This window comes from Eubalaena glacialis, chromosome 9 (assembly GCF_028564815.1).
Source record: "Eubalaena glacialis isolate mEubGla1 chromosome 9, mEubGla1.1.hap2.+ XY, whole genome shotgun sequence".
Classification (NCBI taxonomy): domain Eukaryota; kingdom Metazoa; phylum Chordata; class Mammalia; order Artiodactyla; family Balaenidae; genus Eubalaena; species Eubalaena glacialis.
Genome location: NC_083724.1, coordinates 119,433,982 through 119,454,317, shown reverse-complemented (window position 1 = coordinate 119,454,317; position 20,336 = coordinate 119,433,982). Strand labels below are relative to the sequence as shown.

Genomic DNA, 20,336 nt, shown 5'->3' with positions numbered 1-20,336 from the left:
ATAGTTGATTGCCAATGTTGTGTTAGTTTCAGGTGTACAGCAAAGTGATTCAGATTATATATATATATGTATATTCTTTTTCAGATTCTTTTCCATTATAGGTTACTACAAGATACTGGGTACAGTTCCCTGTGCTCTACAGTAGGTCCTTGTTGTGTATCTATTTTATATACAAACGTGTGTATATTTTAATCCCAAACTCCTACTTTATCCCTCCCCTTCCATCTGCTGTTTTTAATTTCTAAAAGCACCTCACAATTTTTTTTATCCGCCTCACATGAATTGGGGAGGGCTCATATATAATTCTGTCCTCAAGTCTCCCCATCCCAGAAAGGTTGTTCCGTGTTAATTCTGCTTTTCCTCATTCCCATCGAGGTCAAGCTTCCTGAAAGAGGAGCTTGCATTGGTTGCCTCCCATTTTTCCTCTGTCCACTTGGCCATCTGTCTCCTGCCTTCACTGACCTTGGAAATTGAAACTGTCCTTGGAAAGGCCCCTGGGGACCTCCTAGCGGCCAAGTCCGACGGCCCCTCCCAGCCCCCCCTGACCTCACTAAGGAATTTGACCCTGCTGACCCCCGCCCCCCCCCCCACATCCACTTCTTGAAACCCTTCTCTCTGCCTTCTCTCTGGCTCTCCTGTTACTTTCCCGGCTTTTTCCCAACAACTCGTTCTTTGCTTGCTTCCCAGAGAAACCATTCCCCGAATTCCACTCTCAACCCTCCTCCTCCTCTTTGCTGTGCAATATCACATCCTCCTCTGACTCCAACTATCACTCAGTCAGATTCCAGGCAGGAGGCAGAAATCACACCAGTAATCTGAACAGGGAAATCTTCATGGGCAGAAAAGCGTTAACTAGTAAAAGGGGTAAAATGGACTTTAAAGGGCACAGAAGTAGCCACCTTCAGGGAACGTGAGCAAGGCGGGAACTCAGAGGCTTAGGAGAGCCCACCCCTCTCCCTTCCCCTCCCCACCCCTCCCCCCACTCCTCCCCTCCCCCACCTCTCTCCTGCCCCTCCCCCACCCCTCTCCTGCCCCTCCCCCACCCCTCCCCCTCCCCTCCCTCTCTCTCCCTCCCCCACCTCTCCCAGCAAGGAGGAAGGTCAGGCCTCCTTTGCCAGGTGTGGCTGCTGCAAACAGCGCCGCCAGGTGGTGGTGAGGACACCTGCAGGAGGCAGGAGCCCCAGTGAATCCATGAGGACCTCTCAGGTGAGGCCACTTCCTCCTGCCCCACCCCACACGCCCACGTGCTGATACACATGGGAAAACAGGGCACACGAAAGAAGGAAAGAGCCTTCCTCCTGCTCTGCACCCGCCATTAGTAAAGCCTACAGTTGTAACCGGTGCGAGGAAAATGTCTACAGGGTCCACCCTGAGTACCACAAAGCAAGGCAGAGGGGGTAGGTGTGGAGTTGAGAGGCGATGTCTTAATAATCGGCGTAGTGGATGATTTCCAAATCTGAATTTCTTACCCTGACCTCCCTCCCAAACTTCAGACTGTCTATGTATGGATGTCACCAAGACACCTCAAACTCAGCACATCTTCATTATCCACAAGCAAACGATTGTCAAGACCTGCAAATGTTCTCTGAAAAAAAAAATGTGTCTGCAGTACACCTCTCCCTTTGAATATGTACACATTCTTTGGATACATTCTATCGCTACCTCTACCAGAGTTCAGATTCTCATTATCGATTAGAACTGGTGCCTTTGCTCACAACAGCATTACTCTTCATCTCTCTTTCCCATTTACACCAGAATTGACTGCCTAAAATAAGATTTTCTTCTCAAAAACTTCTAATAATTCTCTCTGCCAACAGCACAAGGTCTACATTGCTTATCTTGGTATTTGTGACCTTCCCAAAATGGCACCAATCTACCCCCCCCAGCCTCATTTTTCTATGCATCTCAATATGGCTTCTGCTAGTACTACAATAAAGCTAACATTTATGGAGCAATTAGTATGAACCAGACACTAATGCAAGCACCTTTTACGTATAATCTCATTTAATCATCACATCAAATTTATCATGTATCATTATTATTATCTTCATTTTACAGAAGAGTAAACTGAGGCAAAAAGAAGCTAAATAAGTTGCCTAAAGTCCCACAGCTAGTAAATGGTGACATCAAACTCTAAACCCAGGCAGTCTAATTCCAGAATCTATACTCCTATATACATTGTATTTCTTTCTAAAAATAAATACACGTAAGAATAAATTTAACCAACAGGGCAAAAGACATATACAAACATTACTGAAAGAAATTTTAAAAGATCTAAATAAATGTTCATGGATTAGAAGACAATATTGTTAATACTACCCAAAAATACTGTGGCAACACTACTCAAAGAAATCTACAGGCAATCCCTATCAAAACTCCAAGGGCTTTTTTTGCAGCAATAGAAAAACTCATTCTGAAGTTCATATGGAATCTGAAGAATCCTAAATAGTCAAAACAATCTTGAAGACGAAGAACAAAGTTGGAGGACTCACACTTCCTGATTTCAAAATGCAACACAAAGCTACTGTAATCAAAAATGTGTGGTACTCCGATGATCCAGCAAGCCCACTTCTGGGTATATATTCAAAGGAAATGAACCAACCAAAAACCAAGAAGCAAGTAAATGTGAACTATCTGTCATACCGGCATTTCCTGATTGGATAATTTATGCTTTAGTCTTCCTCTCCCAGGAAGGCAAAGGTTGGTAAACTTAGACTCGCACAGCAATTAATCTTCTAATATTTTATCCCATTTGAAATGACCCAGATAGTCAATGAATTCTCTTTATTTAACTTAGTTTAGTTTCAAGTTAGCAAAATCTGGAGGGACTATTTTAGACAGACATTCCCAAAACATAATTATTCCTATAGAGTTTACCTAAAAGCTCTTATCTCATTTAAAGTTTCATCATATCAAGTTATCTTCCTTGCTGACAAATTTGCAACAGATATAATAAGGTCTTATTTGACCTCTAGTCTTATTTGACCTCTAGTAAACCTAGGTACAACAGAAGTATTATACTTAACACTGATGACTCTAAAAACATGTCTATATCAATCAAACCAACAGGCTTCAGTAGCTTCAATAACAGATATCAATTCAGTACTGAATATTTCCCAGATCACATGAACCTGAAATTCATTCTATGTCTGAGAATTCACATAAGCTTGTAATTTCTTTTAAGCAAATAAACAGAGCTCATCCACAAACCAATCTTGGCAACGCCATCTAGAAGCAGAGACACCTCATATTTATAAGGTACACATAGTCATGCATATATCTCTACAGACACAGAGATCTCACAGTTTTCCTGCTACAGCTTAAAAGGCCTCTCTTTTTTGTCTTCACTCTCAGAGATTAAAGTTCCTGAGAGCCCAGGTAGATCATTTATACCTCAAAAGGCACAGGGAGAGAAATACCAATTCCACCTAGAAAGCCAAATTCCTCTAACAGCATAAGCAAAAACCCATTTTAGAATGTCAAAGGCTTCCCATTTTGGCCATTTTCACGGCTTTTTTTTTTTTAGTTTCTAAATAGCCGATTCAGTTTAAACAAATAACAGGAATAGAGAATAATCCATATCATTCACACACATGCACACGCCTCACTTGCAGAGGAACAGGAATCAGCGTTCAAGTTAACGTTCGCCTCGGCTCTTAAGCTCAGCCTCCGTGGCCTTTCCTAATATAAGAGGCAATGGCCAGCCCACAGCTGTGGCCAATACCTCTGCAACAGCCGTAGGGGCGTCTAGGAGTTCTCTGTACTCCCTCGGCGGCCCCCATTCATCAAGGACAGGCACTGCAGGACCCCGATACTAGTGGACAGCCACCCCAGGGTTACCCCCGAAACTTTCAGGCCCCACGTGTTAGTGGTCGGCCCCAAAACTTTCCATTCCCCGTCCTAACTTCCCGACGTCTCGGCGCTCACGGGCCTACAAGACCTGTACCTGCCCAGCTCTAAGACGGAAGGAAGAGCCCGGAGTCAGCGACAGAGGCCTCAGTGGTTAATGCATACGGGAGCTTACACGTCTGAGGCAGGGTCCTGGGGCCACTCCCCACTGTGAACGGTGGACGGCGGGCAGGACACGGAGGCAGTCTTGGCTCCCAGCGGCAGGGGAAAGCCCAGTTATAGGGGGATTGATGTCAGGTGAGCTCGTCGGTTACCAGGGGAACCAGCAGAGGAGCACACCCCTTCCCTCCCATTGGATGAGGTATCACGGTGGAGATGTTCTGATCTCAAGGTTAGAACAGTCACCAGCTGCGGCCGGCCGGGCAAGTACTTCGGGAGGTCAGTCATGTGAGTCGGGTGGTAGCGATCAAAAAGAAGTAACTATTAAACGCTAGCGGATCCCTTGTAACACGTGCTGGGCCTGGTTGTGAGTAGAATGCAGCACACATTCAAGGCAGGAATAAGACGAACAAAGTCTGAGGATCTAATGTAAAACACGCTGACTGTAGCTGATAACACCGAATTATACAATTGAAACTAGCTAAGCAAGGAGAACTTGAATGTTCTTACAAAAAAAAAGATAAATATGTGACGTGATGGCTGTGTTAATAAACTAAATGAGGAGAATCCCTTCACAAAGTAAACGTATATTCACTCACCACAAGGCATACTTTAAATATCTAATTTTAGGACTTCCCTGGTGGCGCAGTGGGTAAGAATCCGCCTGCTAATGCAGGGGACACGGGTTCCAGCCCTGGTCTGGAAAGATCCCACATGCTGCAGAGCAACTAAGCCCGTGCACCACAACTACTGAGCCCACGCGCCTAGAGCCCGTGCTCCGCAACAAGAGAAGCCACCGCAATGAGAAGCCCGCGCACCGCAAGGAAGAGTAGCCCCCGCTCGCCGCAACTACAGAAAGCCCACGCACAGCAGCAAGGAAGACCCAATGCAGCCAAAAATAAATTTTAAAAACTAATAAAATAAATAAATATCTAATTTTATATGTCAATTATACCTCAAAGCCGAATTTAAAAAAATTAAAAGGTTTATGGGCTCTCAGAAGAGAAATCCTTTCCCCACTTTACTAGTCAAATTCAATCAAAGCTGCAAGACCCTGAAAGAAAACTGGCCCCATCAGGTGTATTGGCAGCTGAGGTGCCTGCGAAGCCCTCTCGGTGCTACAGCATGCCGTGGGCACCAAAAAGGTCACAGTTTTCCAAGAATGAAAAAACAATTATCACCAACAGAACTCTGGGATTTGAAGAAATGTTGTCCATAGGAAAGAGAATCACTAAGCAACAGTTTTTGGAGCCCATCAATAAAATGATGGATGTCTCTGCAGCTGTCTTCACGGTCTTGAGGACCCTGACCCCACCCGGGGGGCCTTCATCTCCCCCAGACATGCCCCGCCCAGTGAGGACACCATGCCAGAGGGGCTTCAGGAATCATTGGTCCTGATGCGTCAGGACTTTCTGGATCACAAGGGACTAGACATGCTTTCAAAGAAGGGGACAGATTTTTGGAGGGTTGAATTCGAATTTATTTTTATGAATTTTTTAAACTGAGATATAATTGACCCGTAACATATTACTTTCAGGTGTCCACATAATGATTTGATATTTGTACATATTACAAAATGATCACCACGATAAGTCTAGTTAGCATCTGTCACCACAGAGTGACTAATTTTCTTGTGATGAAAGCATTTAAGACCTACTGTCTTAGCAACTTTCAAATATACAACACAGTACGGTTAACTATCCTGACCGTGCTGTACATCACATCCCCAGGACTTATTTATTTTATAACTGGAAGTCTGTACCTTTTTTTAGCATTTTTGGGGGGGCCCCCGCACCGTGCAGCATGTGGCATCCCAACCAGGGATCGAACCCGCGCCCCCTGCATTGGAAGCTTGGAGTCTTAACCACTGGACCGCCAGGGAAGTCCCCTGGAAGTCTGTACCTATTGACCCCCTTCACCATTTCACCCACAAATCCTTTTTTATTTTTCACTGTATACCAGTATCTAGCATAGTGGCTGGGACATACCAGGTACTTAATGTTTGTTGAATGAGTTACGAACGTACTACTTCTTACCTAAAACACCCCAAGTCTATGGGGGGCAAGAGGATAGCAAACCATGCTCTAGCGTTTGTTGAGCTGAGGCGAGTCTCTCTTCGACAACCAACTGAATTACCTGTCAGCCACCTCGACACTTATTTCACACTCCCCTTCTCCTGTGCCTCTTTTATAAAACCTCTCGTGTTGGGGAGGAAAAGCCAAGGTTCCAGCTGAGCCTGACTTCTCTTGCGGACCTAAGAAATCCTTCCCTCTCCGCTAGAGCTTTTCCTAATCCTTGTCCAACAGGAGATTATCTCTGTACCCCTGTCATACACCTTGAGTCCCTTTTGCCCCATTTTTCTCCTGCTTCCCACCCATTCCTAGTCAAGCAACACCTCACTTTCTAATCCTGCCCCGTGTCTCTCAGATTCCTTGATGCAATTTTAGTGCTGCCGAGTCCCCGTGCTGGATGTCAGAGGAACAGAACAGGAAAATTCCCTGCTCTGCGTTGATGTATTCAGTGTCCCTGCCCTAGATCTGGGCGTGTGTTTGCCTGTGAACTGCTTTTCCTTCAGCCGCAAATACAGAGCCCATGGTGAAAAAGTTCAAATCATTTGTGTTTTTTCTTTTCTACTTTTTTTTAGAAAGAAAACTTGATTCAAATGGATAAGCAAGTATTAGGGCCCGTTCTGGTGGGATTTTACTCATCTGTTTATTATGACAGAGCTGTGCTTATGAGCCGAGGATGGGATGTGCACTCTGGCTGAAGAGGTGGGAATGAAAACAGCAGCAGGTGAGGCTGGCCTGATGAGCCTTGAGTCCAGGTGCCTGCCTTGTCCTCTAGTGAGCTCTCCGCATCTCTTCTCTGGCACAATGATGGGCTGAAATCTACACAGATGTGGACAATTATGGCTTGGAAACTTGAAATTTGGTTCCTGCAGCCATTTATCCCATTGTCTACACAGATGCCATTTGCCTGAGAATTTAGAACATTCAAGGACAGGAATTATAATTTATCAGTAATTTTACACTCATTTGAGGGTGCATATTCAAAAACTTTCTCGTTGACATGTACACACTATATTTAAAATGGATAACCAACAAGGACCTACCGTATAGCACAGGGAACTCTGCTCAATATTACATAACAACCTAAATGAAAGAAGAAGTTGAAAAAGAATAGATACATGTATATGTACAACCGAATCACTTTGCTGTACACCTGAAACTAACACAACATTGTTAATCAACTAGACTGCAATATAAAATAAAAAGTTAAAAAAATTTTTCTCATTGAAAAAAAAAAAAAGGAACATGCAAGAGTTTAGAAAAGGGTTTTCTCAACCCCTGCCAGAGCCCTTTCACGCTCATAGCATTTAGAAACAGAAAGAGGCCCTCTGATGGCTTTGGTGCAGATCCTCGGGCAGGTCTGGCAGATACACTGCCCGGCATCCCTGGCTGGTCCAGGTCCTTTTCTTCCCCGAGTCCTTCTCTTCCAAGAGCAGAGCCCGTGCAGCTGGTCTCTCTGCGGCCACGTGGCCATAAACCGATAGCAGCCGCTTCTCCCTCCCCGTGGATCCGAGCTCCTGGACGTAGGAGAGGGAACAAGAGAGCGCTGAAGGTGCCTTTAGCATCCCTTGACACTGGTTCTCTAAGAAGAGTGAGTCTGTGAATTCAGTGGCCAAGAGTAAAGCGAGAGCTCGGTCCAGAGTTCTCCCCGGCAGCCCTCGGGTGGAGCCGCTTTAGAAACCAACACCCTGGCCCCAGATAGGATCAGACGGGAGCTGACGGATGCTGGCCTCTGGAGAGAGATGCAGGCTCAGACGTCTGCCCCTCAGGGTGCTTCTCTTTCACCCAATAAACTGGATCACACACCTGGGAACTGAGTCCACAAAAGGCCTATTTTAAGCGTGGCTCCCCAAATTCCACAGTAAAATTCCTCCCTGGTGCTTGACTGAGGAGGTGGAGAAAAGGTGAAGGAAGTGGGAGTGACCGGGGTGCTCGCCGACACGGCCTAGTTCACCCCCTGTCCTTCAAGATAGCCCATGAGACTAAGAGGAGAGAGTCAATTCATTTGCAAGGGGGGAGGGGGGGATTGGGGGGTGGCAAATATTTTCCCTCATTCAGCTTCAAATGTGGAGTCTATGGTGCCCAGGACAGTGCATAGAAAAGTGCTTGTGTGCGTCCACTTACAGTCTGTCCATTTGTTTTTGCAAGAGTGTCCATAGCTCTCCTTGGATTCTCGGAGAGGTCCATAGGCCAAAGTAGGTTCAGAACCGTTGCCCTGTGTCCTCCATTATTTCACATCCCCTGTCATCGGGGACAGACACCCCGAGAATAGTGGTCCAGTAGCAGAAGACAAACCCCAGCTGTTGCCAAATTCCGTGGATAAGGAAACTGGTATCCACCACATTGATTCCCTCCTGAATGACACTCTACCAGCCTCTACTCCTAAAGGAAGTGGAAATGAAACAGGTCTCTCCAGCACACCCCATCCAGGCGTCATTTATTCCATTCGTGACACCCAGTACATCACATGACAACCTCCTCTCTGCCTCACCGCCCCATCCCAGGAGGATCAGGCCCCATTCAGGCATCCTTCCGTCCTGGAGAGACTCCTTATCTACTCATGCTGGGCAAAAGAACATAACGACTAAATGACTAAAACGATCACTTGAGTACATCCTGTTCTTGTTTCCATTCTTAGTGGCACCTAAAGGGATTATTATAATCCAGGACTCTACAAAGGCATGGAAAGGGTTGAGATCCTTGAGCTTATCTAAGCAGACACACCTCAGTAACAAACTACAGACATTGCCCAGCTCTGCAGCAGGATGTGGGTCTGATGCCGACAGGAAGATTGGTGGAACCTTCACGCAGGAAGATTGGTGGAATCTTCACGCAGGAGATTTGACGTGGGGATGTGTCTGCAACCAGACTTTTTCCATTGCTGTTTCTGCTGTTGATATCTTTCACCCTTTTCCTACCCTCAACTGTTCAGTTCTTTACATCCATGTTAACAAAATACTTGCTAAGAATTATGAGTGTTTTTTTCTCATTCTGCAACTTTTCAAAGTCCAGACATGATGTAGAGAACCTTCATCCAGTAGAGGATTACACCAACAGTACTATCCTTTCTGTTTTGCTAACAGTCTAGGATGGCATTAATTTATCATCCAGGAGAAATGCTAAACCGGGATGACAGGTGCAGACAAAGACCATCCCAGGCTGCTGGGGGCGTCAGGTGGCCACATCCTTGCACAGTGATCTCTCTCTTCCTCATAGCTTTTATCTGCACCACCTGCCTCAGAGCGGAGCTCTCCCAGCTAAGGTAGTGAAGGGAGAAGATGCTTTGAAGCAGGAAGATAACCAGTTCCAAGTTCAAGAACTACCTGAAACAGAAAAATCTCCCATCGTACAGAAGTCATGAACTCCACGTTCGTACTCCTGGGTCGTAGCTTCACACACTGCCCAGCTGAGATTTTGCTGTTCAATCTTCCCATGTTCTTTTACACGTAGACTGGGCAATGTTCTAGTTAATCCTCTGATTTCTCCCCATAAATTGCATATAAATTTAAGGCATCATTCAATCATCATGTAATCAAAAAAAAAAAAAAACCGAATCTCCACCAGGATTGTCAGGAGCCAGGGGTACAATGAAAAACAGCCCATCCTCATCCTGTCTTCTTTCCACAGCTTCGAAATGTGGCAGCAAACCTCTGCGTGGACAGCAAACACGGAGCCACAGGGACCGAGCTGAGGCTGGACGTCTGCGTCAAGGACGGTTCTGAGAGGACGTGGTCTCATGAGCAGGTGCGTCATGGGGGGAGGGGCTGAGGCGGGGTTGGGGGGGCAGTGTGGGAACAAACCTCTAGGTGGGACCTGGGTGAGGCCCTGACAGGTCACCACCCAGCTCTGCAGTCAAGGGAATCACTTCACTTCTTTGCTTCTTTTCACTTCTTTTCTTTGTTTCTTCTTAGAACAGTCGTGATTGTTAATTGAGATCATGTACAAAAATGTGCTTTAAATAATAGAAAGGGGGACTTCCCTGGTGACACAGTGGTTAAGCACGCTCCCAATGCAGGGGGCCCGGGTTCGATCCCTGGTCAGGGAACTAGATCCCGTGTGCCGCGGAGCAACTCCGAGTTCGCATGCCACAACTAAGGAGCACACGTGCCACAACTAAGGAGCCCACCTGCCGCAACTGAGACCCAGCATAACCAGATAAATAGATAAAATAAATACTAAAAAAAATAAAATAAAAGGGTGGCAAAAGATAGACCATGCTTTTAAAAAACTAATAATAACAGAAAGGGTGGTAGAGATGTTGATGGTGACCCTAGTCTTCTATTTCCTTTCCCAGAATGGTAGTTTTCAAACCATGAAAAGCTTGTAGAGTGCTATGTAACTCTCCCAAGCAAATTTCATGGTTTTACTGAAAGACTCTCGGTTATTCTGTAAGTTTTTGTGACTTTCTCTAATCTTATTTTCCCCCTCTGGCTGTTTACTGAAAAGAATACTTTACATACACCTCTTGTGGTAGCAGCAGTTTGTAATCTTACACACAAAGGGTCACTTGGAGGCAATAACAGCCCAGCATGGACTTCAGGGGAGGCTTTAAGACTATTCATTGCTTTTGCTTGAAAAACATTTCGGAGCAACTCAGTTTATTAAGTGAGGTATGATTCCTGACCTTCTTTGAAACATCCTTGAAAGGGGCTTTCCTCACACTGTGTCACCTGTAAAAGAGGAAAGACGGTGGGTAGAATTATGTCTGCCCGTTTTTATTATTTGAATATTAAATTATAAAATATTTCAAATAGGAAACTATAAAAAAATTACAGCACACCCCGGTGTACTCATCACACGGACTGAACGAGTATCTACAGCTATTGCCATATTTTTTACAAGAAAAAAAATGTACAGATACAGTGAAAGCCCCTTCCCCCCACCCTACGCCCCCCTCCCTCCCTCTACAAAAGGATACATCTCAAGTTCAAGATCCTATGTCGGGCTTATGCCTTGTCTCCCAGAATTGTCCACAATGCTTCTCTTATGAAAACCAAGAGTAGGCAAGCAGTCTCCAGGAAGGCATTAGTTCTCTCCTCCAGCTGTTCCTCAAGTGTCCATCTTGAACATCAAGTCAGTGAAGCTCCCCGTCCCCCAGCCTGGGTTCTCCACGAGTTGTTTTGGTGTGCAGACTCGGCCTGTCGGCCCCTCTCCACCCCCTCTCCACCGAGCATCCCCTAACCCTCCGGCCTTCAGTACAGCGCAGAGCCGCTGATTCAGGAAAACAGCAGCAGCAGACCAAGCCCACGGCACAGCCCAGAGCCCAGCCAAACAACCCCTAACCCAACACCCACACCCCCCGGCCGGGAGCCCGGTCCTTGTCCTCTTCTCCCGCAGCCTCACGGTCTTCTAGAAGGATCATGGGCCTTTGGTCAGGCCAACCTAGATCCCAGCCAGTTTAACCTGCGCGACCTTGTGACATCGTTATATCTTTCGAGGCCATAGTCCCTCCCCCTTTAAACAGGGACAGTAACACCCACCTCACGAACAGGGTTATTGTGAGAATCAATAACGTCCGTGATGTCCCAGCATCTTGCACAGGGAGGAGGTGCAGAGCAAATATACTTTGTCTTCTTCCTTCTCACAACCTTCCCTGCAGATCGCTTTATACCAACCCCAAACTAGAAATCTCCCGCCGTCCAAGGCAGTCGCCGAACATCAGATACTACGTCTCACTCACTCAAATACACCCTGCACGTGTGGACACGTATCAGATGGGTTTTAAAGAAGGCCCTGCAGCTCGAGGGTCACTGGGGGGCGTGGAATATCCGTGGAAGCTGACGGCCTACTCCATCCTCTGTCCCTTTCTATAAGCGCCACGGGGATGTGACCAGGGTGGTGGACGGTGCCAGCCTGTTTCCCCCAAGAAGCAATTCAGACCGCAGCCTGGGAACAAAAGAGAAGGCTTCAAGGCCAGTCAGTAAGGCTGGCATCTAGGGTGGGAAAGGATATTTTTTTAAAAAGAAAAAAGAGAATGCCATAAGGAAAATCCGTATCTGTTGGGTTAAAGTTCACTCCGCCATCTCTATTCAGCCCAACCAAGAGACACACCTATCCAGCTGGCTGATACGAAGGATGCATACCTGAATGCCTGGATCAGGTTGAACGTCTCCATCCCCTGGAATGTGCTAGAATGAAATATGCTCTGGGCTGCAGATCTTGTTTGACGGCTGCACGTAAATATAAAGAAAACCAGCTACACTGCATACGTTTAAAATTTTTTGGTTCAGTTCCTCCCCGACCCCGCCCCACCCCAAGCTAAACGGCAAAAAGCTATGACGTGTAATTCCAGAAATAGTCACCAGAGGGCAGCACTAGACAGGCAGACAACTATCTAAGAGGAACGAAAGATCTGTTACTACAGCTCGTGAAAGAGATTTCCAGCCTCTAGAGACTTCTGAAAACAGGGCAATGCAACAAGGTTGAAAGGAGGTAAAGTCAATCATATCTGAAATACATATCACCGTATACTGACGTGGAGGTTCAATCATCACAAGCTGCTTCGTTTTCCAGTAATTAACTGTTCGCTTTTTTCGATATATTACTCAATGACTTCTAAAAATTAGGACTCATTCTTCTACATTTAGATTAAAATTCCCAAAGGAGAAAAGAATATCAGGACAGGAAAATTATAGGCACTCTTTTTTGATTCAAAAGCATTCAAAGAACATGAAAGGGGCACTTATTAGAGCTGGAATGATTTTTTTTTTAATGGCAAAAATAAAACACAAATGAATAAACAAAATAGTTCCGTGGGGAGGTAAAGAGAGTCTGTGGAAGCACCTGGTAAGAAAACGGCTTTTGTCACAGAAGAGGGGGATGATTGAGGCTTCCCTGCAGGAAGGGAGCGTGCAGTTCATTTTCCAGCCCTCTGTCGAGGCATCACCGCAGCTCCGAGAGCTGGCTCTCAGTTTCCTATAGGGACCAAGAAAGAAAAGAAAAAAAAGGCCTTCATAGGACTGTGAGGTCTGGAAAGAACACTCCCCATGTGCCGTTAGGGGTCTGATGGAAAGGCGGGACGTGGGGAGTCTTCGGTGCCAGGCGGCAGCCCTGACCTGTGCTGGGAGGAAGCCTGCAGGGGAGTCTCCGTCCTGCTGAGGATGCTGCCCTGCCCAGAGCTGGACAGAGACGTGCAGAGACGGAGGCGGATCAGTGCACCTGGTACAGGACAGCTGACGGATGTGCAGGGTCAGCCTCAGGACCGAGGATGCCAGACCACAAGGAGAAACGTGCAGTAGCTCGGACCTCTGCCAACCGCACGCCGATGCAAGAAAATCTAACTAATCACAGAGAGAAAAATAGTTTCCATCTTCTCAGGTCAGGTAGCAACATTGAGATAATAAATTTACGTGCAGCAGCGAGGCTTGTGAGCTGGTTCGTATAACACAACACAGACTCAGGCAATGTTACACACACCAAGAAGTATGACTTACCTATCATTCTGAATCCGTTTTAAAGTATCACTTCAAAGAGGAAAGTGGAGAAAGGAACATCAATTTACTCCGAGGCTGAGGAATTTGAGGTTGAAAAAAAATCAGGAGGTATTGTGCAGGGACCTGAATAAAATCTGAATACTTCTTGTCAGCGAGGCGCAGCCCAAGGGTTTGCAAACCATCAAATACGTGCATGATGTCTGTCTGTTTCCGCTTTGACACGATTGCACGGGGGCACGTGGGCCTAAGGAATGAGACGCTCGGTGCCTGATTGGTTCCTCACCACCATTAGGATAAGTTACGTGGCAGGAGACAGCATTTCAAAGACACGAGAGAGAAAAATCTTAGCTAATGGCAGGTGCAGAAGAATAAAGCCGTTTATATAATCCGAAGACGCGTCTCCCGGGACGCAGGAAAGTAAGCACCAGGTGATAATAATAATACTAATGCCTCAAACACTGAAGCCTACAAGCTGATGATCAGTCTGCACAGCCTAGAATGATTACTGCACCCTAATAACAAGCCTGGAAACAAGAACTAAAAGTCACCCGAGGGTGCCCTGAGATGTAATTGTGACAGCAGATGAATAAATCAGCCGAGAGACAAATGTGCCCGTTTGCTTTCACGCAGGTATTCTTTTGGACTTGACTGATCTATTTAATAAAAGTAAGGAAAGGAAACAGAAAGAAAGTAAAAAGTAAGAAAAGACTGTCTACAGAGGCGTACACAAGCCTGGACTCCTGAAGTGTGCTGGTGGCCAGTCGTTGCACTTCTGCAGGCCAATTGTCCCCAACTGGGTGATGATGAGAGAGCCTTTCAGCTCTGGCTTCTACGTGTATAAAAACCGAAAAGAGGAAAAGAGACAAAGCAGAAAATCGATAAACCATCAAGACCACTGGTTCCTGCGCGGGCTGCACTGCTTATAGTACCAAGGGGTTGTGATATTTAAATAACATAAAGATTTAAGCAATGACAGGTGTACAGGCCAGGAAATTTTTATTCTAATAATAGGTAACTGAGCCTAGAATCATTGGAATTGAAAGCTCCAAAAAATTAATTATTGTTGTAATTAGACACAAACAACACAAATTCATTTGAGAACCTGAAAAGACTAATTATTAGTTCCTCTTGACAGTTATCCCAATGCACTTTCTGTTAATATAATGAGTGCGAGTTTTTACTTATTCAATAGAAATTTTATTGGACATTAATTAAATGTCATGAATTGTTCTGGGTGCTGGAAACGCAAAGATGAAGAAGATGTGGCTCCTGCCATTATGGGTCTCACGGTCTAGTGAGGGATACAGAAACATAATCAGACAATCATGAGAAATAAGGTGGGGGATGGGAGGGAGGAAGGGAGGGGTTCAAAGAGAAGGCTTCTTAGCGAGTGGACACCTGAACTTAACCTTAAAGGACTGCTGAGCAGTAACTAGGTTGGCCAGTGAATGTGGCCCTTCCAACCAGAGGGGCTCCTGTGAACAAAGTCACCGAAGGGGAAATACATACCACCTGATTAGTGCAAGGAACTACAGTTTTTTAAAACTGAGGTATAATTCACATACAGTTTTATATTAGTTTCAGTAATACAACATATTGACTCGATATTTGTATCTCTTGTGAAATGCTCACCCCAGTAAGTCTAGTTAACATTCATCACCAAACATACAGAATTTTTTCCCTGTGATGAGAACTTTTAAGATCTACTCTCTCAGCAACTTATAAATCTTTTATTGTTGATAGAACATAAACTAAAGGGAAAGGGATGCAGCTGGAAAACATGGCAAAGTCCAGATCGTGGAAAGTTCTTTATGTGTTGAAGAGTTTGAACTTCATTCTCTAAGGGTTATGTGAAAATATGGTGAGATTTCAGGTTAAGAGGTAACATGGTCATATGGGTATTTTAAACTCTAATTCGAAAAGATACATGCACCCCAATGTTCACTGCAGAAGTATTTACAATAGCCAAGACATGGAAGCAACCTAAATGTCCATCGACAGAGGAATGGATAAACAAGATGTGGTACATATATACAATGCAATGCTACTCAGCCGTAAAAAAAAGAATGAAATAATGCCATTTGCAGCAACATGAATGGACCTGGAGATTATCATACTAAGTGAAGTAAGCCAGAGAAAGACAAATATCATATGATATCACTTATATGTGGAATCTAAAAAAATGATACCAATGAACTTAGGTACAAACAGAGATAGACCCACAGACATAGAAAACAAACTTATGGTACCAAGGGGGAAAGGCAGGGGAGGGATAAATTAGGAGTTTGGAATTAACATATACACACTACTATATATAAAATAGCTAACCAACAGGGAACTGTACTCAATATTTTATAACAACCTATAAGGGAAAAGAATCTGAAAAAGAATAGATATATATGTATAAATGAATCACTGTGCTGTACACCTGAAACTAACACAAAGTTGTAAATCAGCTATACTTCAATTTAATAGAAAACAGATATGAAGGAACTAGAAGAGGAAGGTGGGAAAGAAAGCAATTAGAAGGCCATTTCAAGAGTCCAGACAAGAAACATTGACAGCAAAGGTGGTGGAGACAGAGGGGAAGGGACCACTTCCTGTAATACTTAGAAGACAAAAGTGGTGAGACTTGTTGATAGAGTAGATGAAGATGATGAGGGAGACCAAGGACATAAAGACAAAGGACTCCCAGGTTGCGAAGCTGAATGATGTGACCAACTAAAACAAAACACAGGAGCAGAAACAGGTTTAGAAGGGAAGGAAATCAATGGAACTCAGGATGTGGTGACTTTGAGATGTCCATGGGACACGTAAGAGGGAGATCCTACACAGGGTTGGACATAACACAGATGATGAGTTATGCACGTGCCAGCGAGAGTTAAACTGAGCATGTGTGAGACCAACCAGGGAAGGTGCAAGGGTGGGATCTGAGGAACCCTGAGCTGGACCTACATTGAAGGGATAGACAGAAACGGGACGTGGGCAGGACAGAGTTCTAGGATAACACAGGAGCACAGTATCTCAAAAACCAAGGGAGCGGTAGGTCCTGATTTGAAGGGAGTGATCAAAACCAGAAATAGCTGAACAGACACTTTTCCTTGAGAAATGATTCCCCTGCGTAGGGTTTGAATGAATCTAAAAATGCCTCAGTCCGCAATCATATTAAAACGACAACGAATCTAGGGAAAGAGACCACACAATTCCTCTGCATGAATCTATTTCAAATGCCTAACCTAAAACACCTTCCTCTATTTAAAACATCCTATTTTGTCGTGTCTCCCAGGGAAACAGAAGGCAATCTCTCGCCACTACTCAGACAGTAGGCTTCATATGTTTGATTTAGATCAGTTCTTTCCGATTTTCTTCAGACCACTTAACCCAGCTTTTTCAAGTTTTCTGCAGTGTCCCCACCATTTAACTGTTTTTGTTAGCCATCCCTGGAATTTTGCCAGATTCTCTGCATTTTCTTACCCAGGTAGGACCCCAAAACTGCGGTAATCTGCAGCTTGACAGAGCCGAGTGTATTGTCTGCTTACAGCTCAGCACTGTGTGTGTTTTTACATCCAGAGTCTCCTGACATTGAGATGTTAGAATTGGAAGAAATCCTAGGGCTGATCTAGTCCATTTTCCCACTTACTTAAGGATTTCTCGTACTGAACCCCTCAAATGGTTATCCAGCTCAAACTCCAAAAAATACCCTTTCCTTACAGAAGTGTTGTTTTTTCAATTTAATACATTGTAAAATCAATTTAGTGCATCCATAAGTCACATTTTTAAAATAATAGAATGGGGACTTCCCTGGTGGCACAGTGGTTAAGAATCTGCCTGCCAATGCAGGGGACGTGGGTTCGATCCCTGGTCCAGGAAGATCCCACATGCCGTGGAGCAACTAAGCCCGTGCGCCACAACTACTGAGCCTGCGCTCTAGAGCCCGCGAGCCACAACTACTGAGCCCACGTGCCACAACTACTGAAGCCCTCGCGCCCTAGAGCCCGTGCTCCGCAACAAGAGAAACCACCGCAATGAGAAGCCACTGCAATGAGAAGCCTGCGCACCACAACGAAGACTAGCCCCCGCTCGCCGCAACTAGAGAAAGCCGGCGCACAGCAACGAAGACCCAATGCAGCCAAAAATAAACAAATTAATTAAATTAAATTAAAAATAAATAAAATAAAATAATAGAATGGATGGATGGAATAGAATAGACTAAGACAGGAAAATTTTGGATGGAATATCAGAGTCTATTAAATGCATTGAGGACAAATATTTCATGAAATTTCCGTTTTCAGTTGGGGGAAAGGGGATCTATGCATCTTTGCAAACTGTATCTCTTACTGGGAGTCACAGTCTAGAACTTTCTATACTGCCCGGCAGGATTACTCTTACCAACTCCAGGAAATCAATTTGCCTATTCTTTACTTCATCAAGCTTAGCTTTCATTTAAATCAAAATTTTCAAGTTGCTGGCATCCATCCAGCTCAACCCTACTCCCGGTCTTTTCTCAGTTAATCTGCTCATTTAGGCTAACTGTGTGGCATTTAACCCACTAATTTTTTTCATCCAAATGAAGAAGGTAAAGGGCGTCATTAAAAAGTTTCTCCCCTCTTTCTGTCCCTCTGTCTCCCTCTGTCTGTCTGTCTGTCTCTCCCTCTGTCTGTCTATCTAACCGGAACACTTCATTTGGTTTTTTGGCCAGCCTGGGCCAAAAATGCTTCTGGTGTTGCTCCAGAGCATTAGCATGCATGCCTTTTTCAGTGCCCCTATTATGCTGAGACATAGGTCTTTTCTTGTAAATCACGAAGCAGAAGTTCTTCGTAGCTAAAAGACATACCTCCCCCTGCTTCCGAATCTCTCCAAATTCACCTCACTGTAGCTTTTCTGCTACTGTTGTTTTGTTAGCTCTTCACCTTTGGTTGGAGAGAAGATATTCGGCCCGGTGAGCCCCTGCACACCCGAAAATTCTGCTTCGACGCCACCTCCCATAGCAGCCCGGTCACTCTGTACGACTGTCACGGCATGAAGGGGAACCAGCTCTGGGGACATCGAAAGGTAAGGGCCAGCTCGCTGCGGGCAGGGAGGTCTCCAACTGCCCTGCTTAAGGTTTTCTAATGCAAAGGTTTTTGGTTTTAACACATTGTTTTGATTTAAATTGTTACCTGGCCATTTGGTTCATGCATTTGGAGACCACAGCAAAGATGAGGGGAAAGACAGAGTGTGTAGGAAGGGGCATTGCTTTGGCTTTGCTGGCCACGTGCGCACCCAGCACAGTCAGTTATGACTGCACACGGCTCTGAGCCAGGACACTAGCCCTACATGGGAAGGGCCTGGTCTCAACCCAGATGGCTCCCAAACGCAGGGGCCATATGCCCTGCAAACAAATGTGCACCTGTAGAGTTTTTCACGACACCAATTCACACACACACAGATTAACACATCTCTTTACTTACTATGCATCTCAGGCTCATTCGCTTGGGAGCTTTCTGGGTTAAGACAATTACGTTTACACAAATACTAATATATTCATGTAGATCTAATTGTTGCAACTCGTATATAGAAAGACCCATTTTTAATCTGGCCAAAATCCTGCCCAAGTATAGCAAAGGAGAACTTATTTGGGGAATTTAAAAGTTTAAAGAATTAGAAGGGTAACATTTATTGCTAGAAAAAATAGTTGAAAACTAAATATAAAATCATATTTTGAGTTAAGCATTTAAGTAAAAAATAAAGAGCCATTAAATATTTTAAAATATTAAGTTATCTTTTGATAGCTTAAGTTATTAAGTTATCTTTTGATAGCTTTTTAGAATACAATTTTTCTCTCAGCTTCTTTGGTTTCTCAGGCAGGACTCGGCTGTCACTTAGCAAGAACTCGTAAGTTCCATTCTGCCCCTCAAGTTTGTAGAATTACTAGGGCCCTCCCTGGCCAGGTGGAAGATGCCCTCTGTTTGCCTTTTCACACTCTGGAATGATTCAGCCTCACCCCAGACTGTAAGGAAAATGTCCCACCCACCACTTGAATCAGGAGTGTTGGCCAGCCTTGGCTGAGGTCAAGTCAGTATCCCCTGAAATCACAGAGAGCTGAAGGGAAGGGTCTGCAGAGAATCAACATGGGGACCACTGGTGTTGATACCTGTTCCCTCACTTAGTGAGCTTTCTGGCATCTACCTCTTAGAGGTGGGCACCGAAAATTATACTCAAAGGCAGACTCATTTGTGCAAGTTTATTCCGCACACTGCCACACACCCCTGCCAACATCTGGCAGGTTGTGGAAAAAGTACAAAACACCAGTTGTTATATCCTCTTAAAAAACAATTTAAAATCAAAAGAGCTAATAAGAAGATGGCATCCGATACGATACGGGGTGATGGAAGGAAATCAGACAAGAGGAAAACCTCCCTGTTTTCCTTGTGAGATATATCAGAAATGATTAATCTTGTCAAACCCTTTTGCTATTCAATATAATACAGTCCGTGCGTGGTGCAATAAAGAAGTGTTTTGTTTTGTTTTGATGGTTATATGCTGACCGTTAGGAAGCTACTTTCAGGGCACATGGATAAAATACCTGATCTGCCGTTTGCCTCATGTGCTGTTGGTCCCCACGGAGCGGACCTTTTCTCATCACTGCTTAGAGCATGAGGGACAAAACACGCCATAATGCCCAGTTAAGCCAAGAAAGTACAGGGACCTGCCAGGCAAAACTGTGCTGGGCTCTTTCCTCAGACCTGGCCTCATGTGACTCTGGTTTCACTCACTGGGTAGTTATACAGCAAGCACGATTTATACATCATCGGGAACATGCCCAAGGCCTAAAATGGAAAGTTTC

At 44.9% G+C, this 20,336-nt stretch overlaps 1 protein-coding gene across 1 annotated transcript in view; it reads left to right on the top strand.

The window, feature by feature from the left end:
- GALNTL6 (polypeptide N-acetylgalactosaminyltransferase like 6) overlaps positions 1–20,336 on the top strand; it is a 1,192,984-nt gene that overhangs the window by 1,157,954 nt on the left and 14,694 nt on the right. The window contains exons 10-11 of the mRNA XM_061199500.1: positions 9,705–9,821; positions 18,413–18,562. Coding sequence (XP_061055483.1) covers positions 9,705–9,821; positions 18,413–18,562 — 267 coding nt within the window. The remainder of the gene's footprint in view (positions 1–9,704; positions 9,822–18,412; positions 18,563–20,336) is intronic.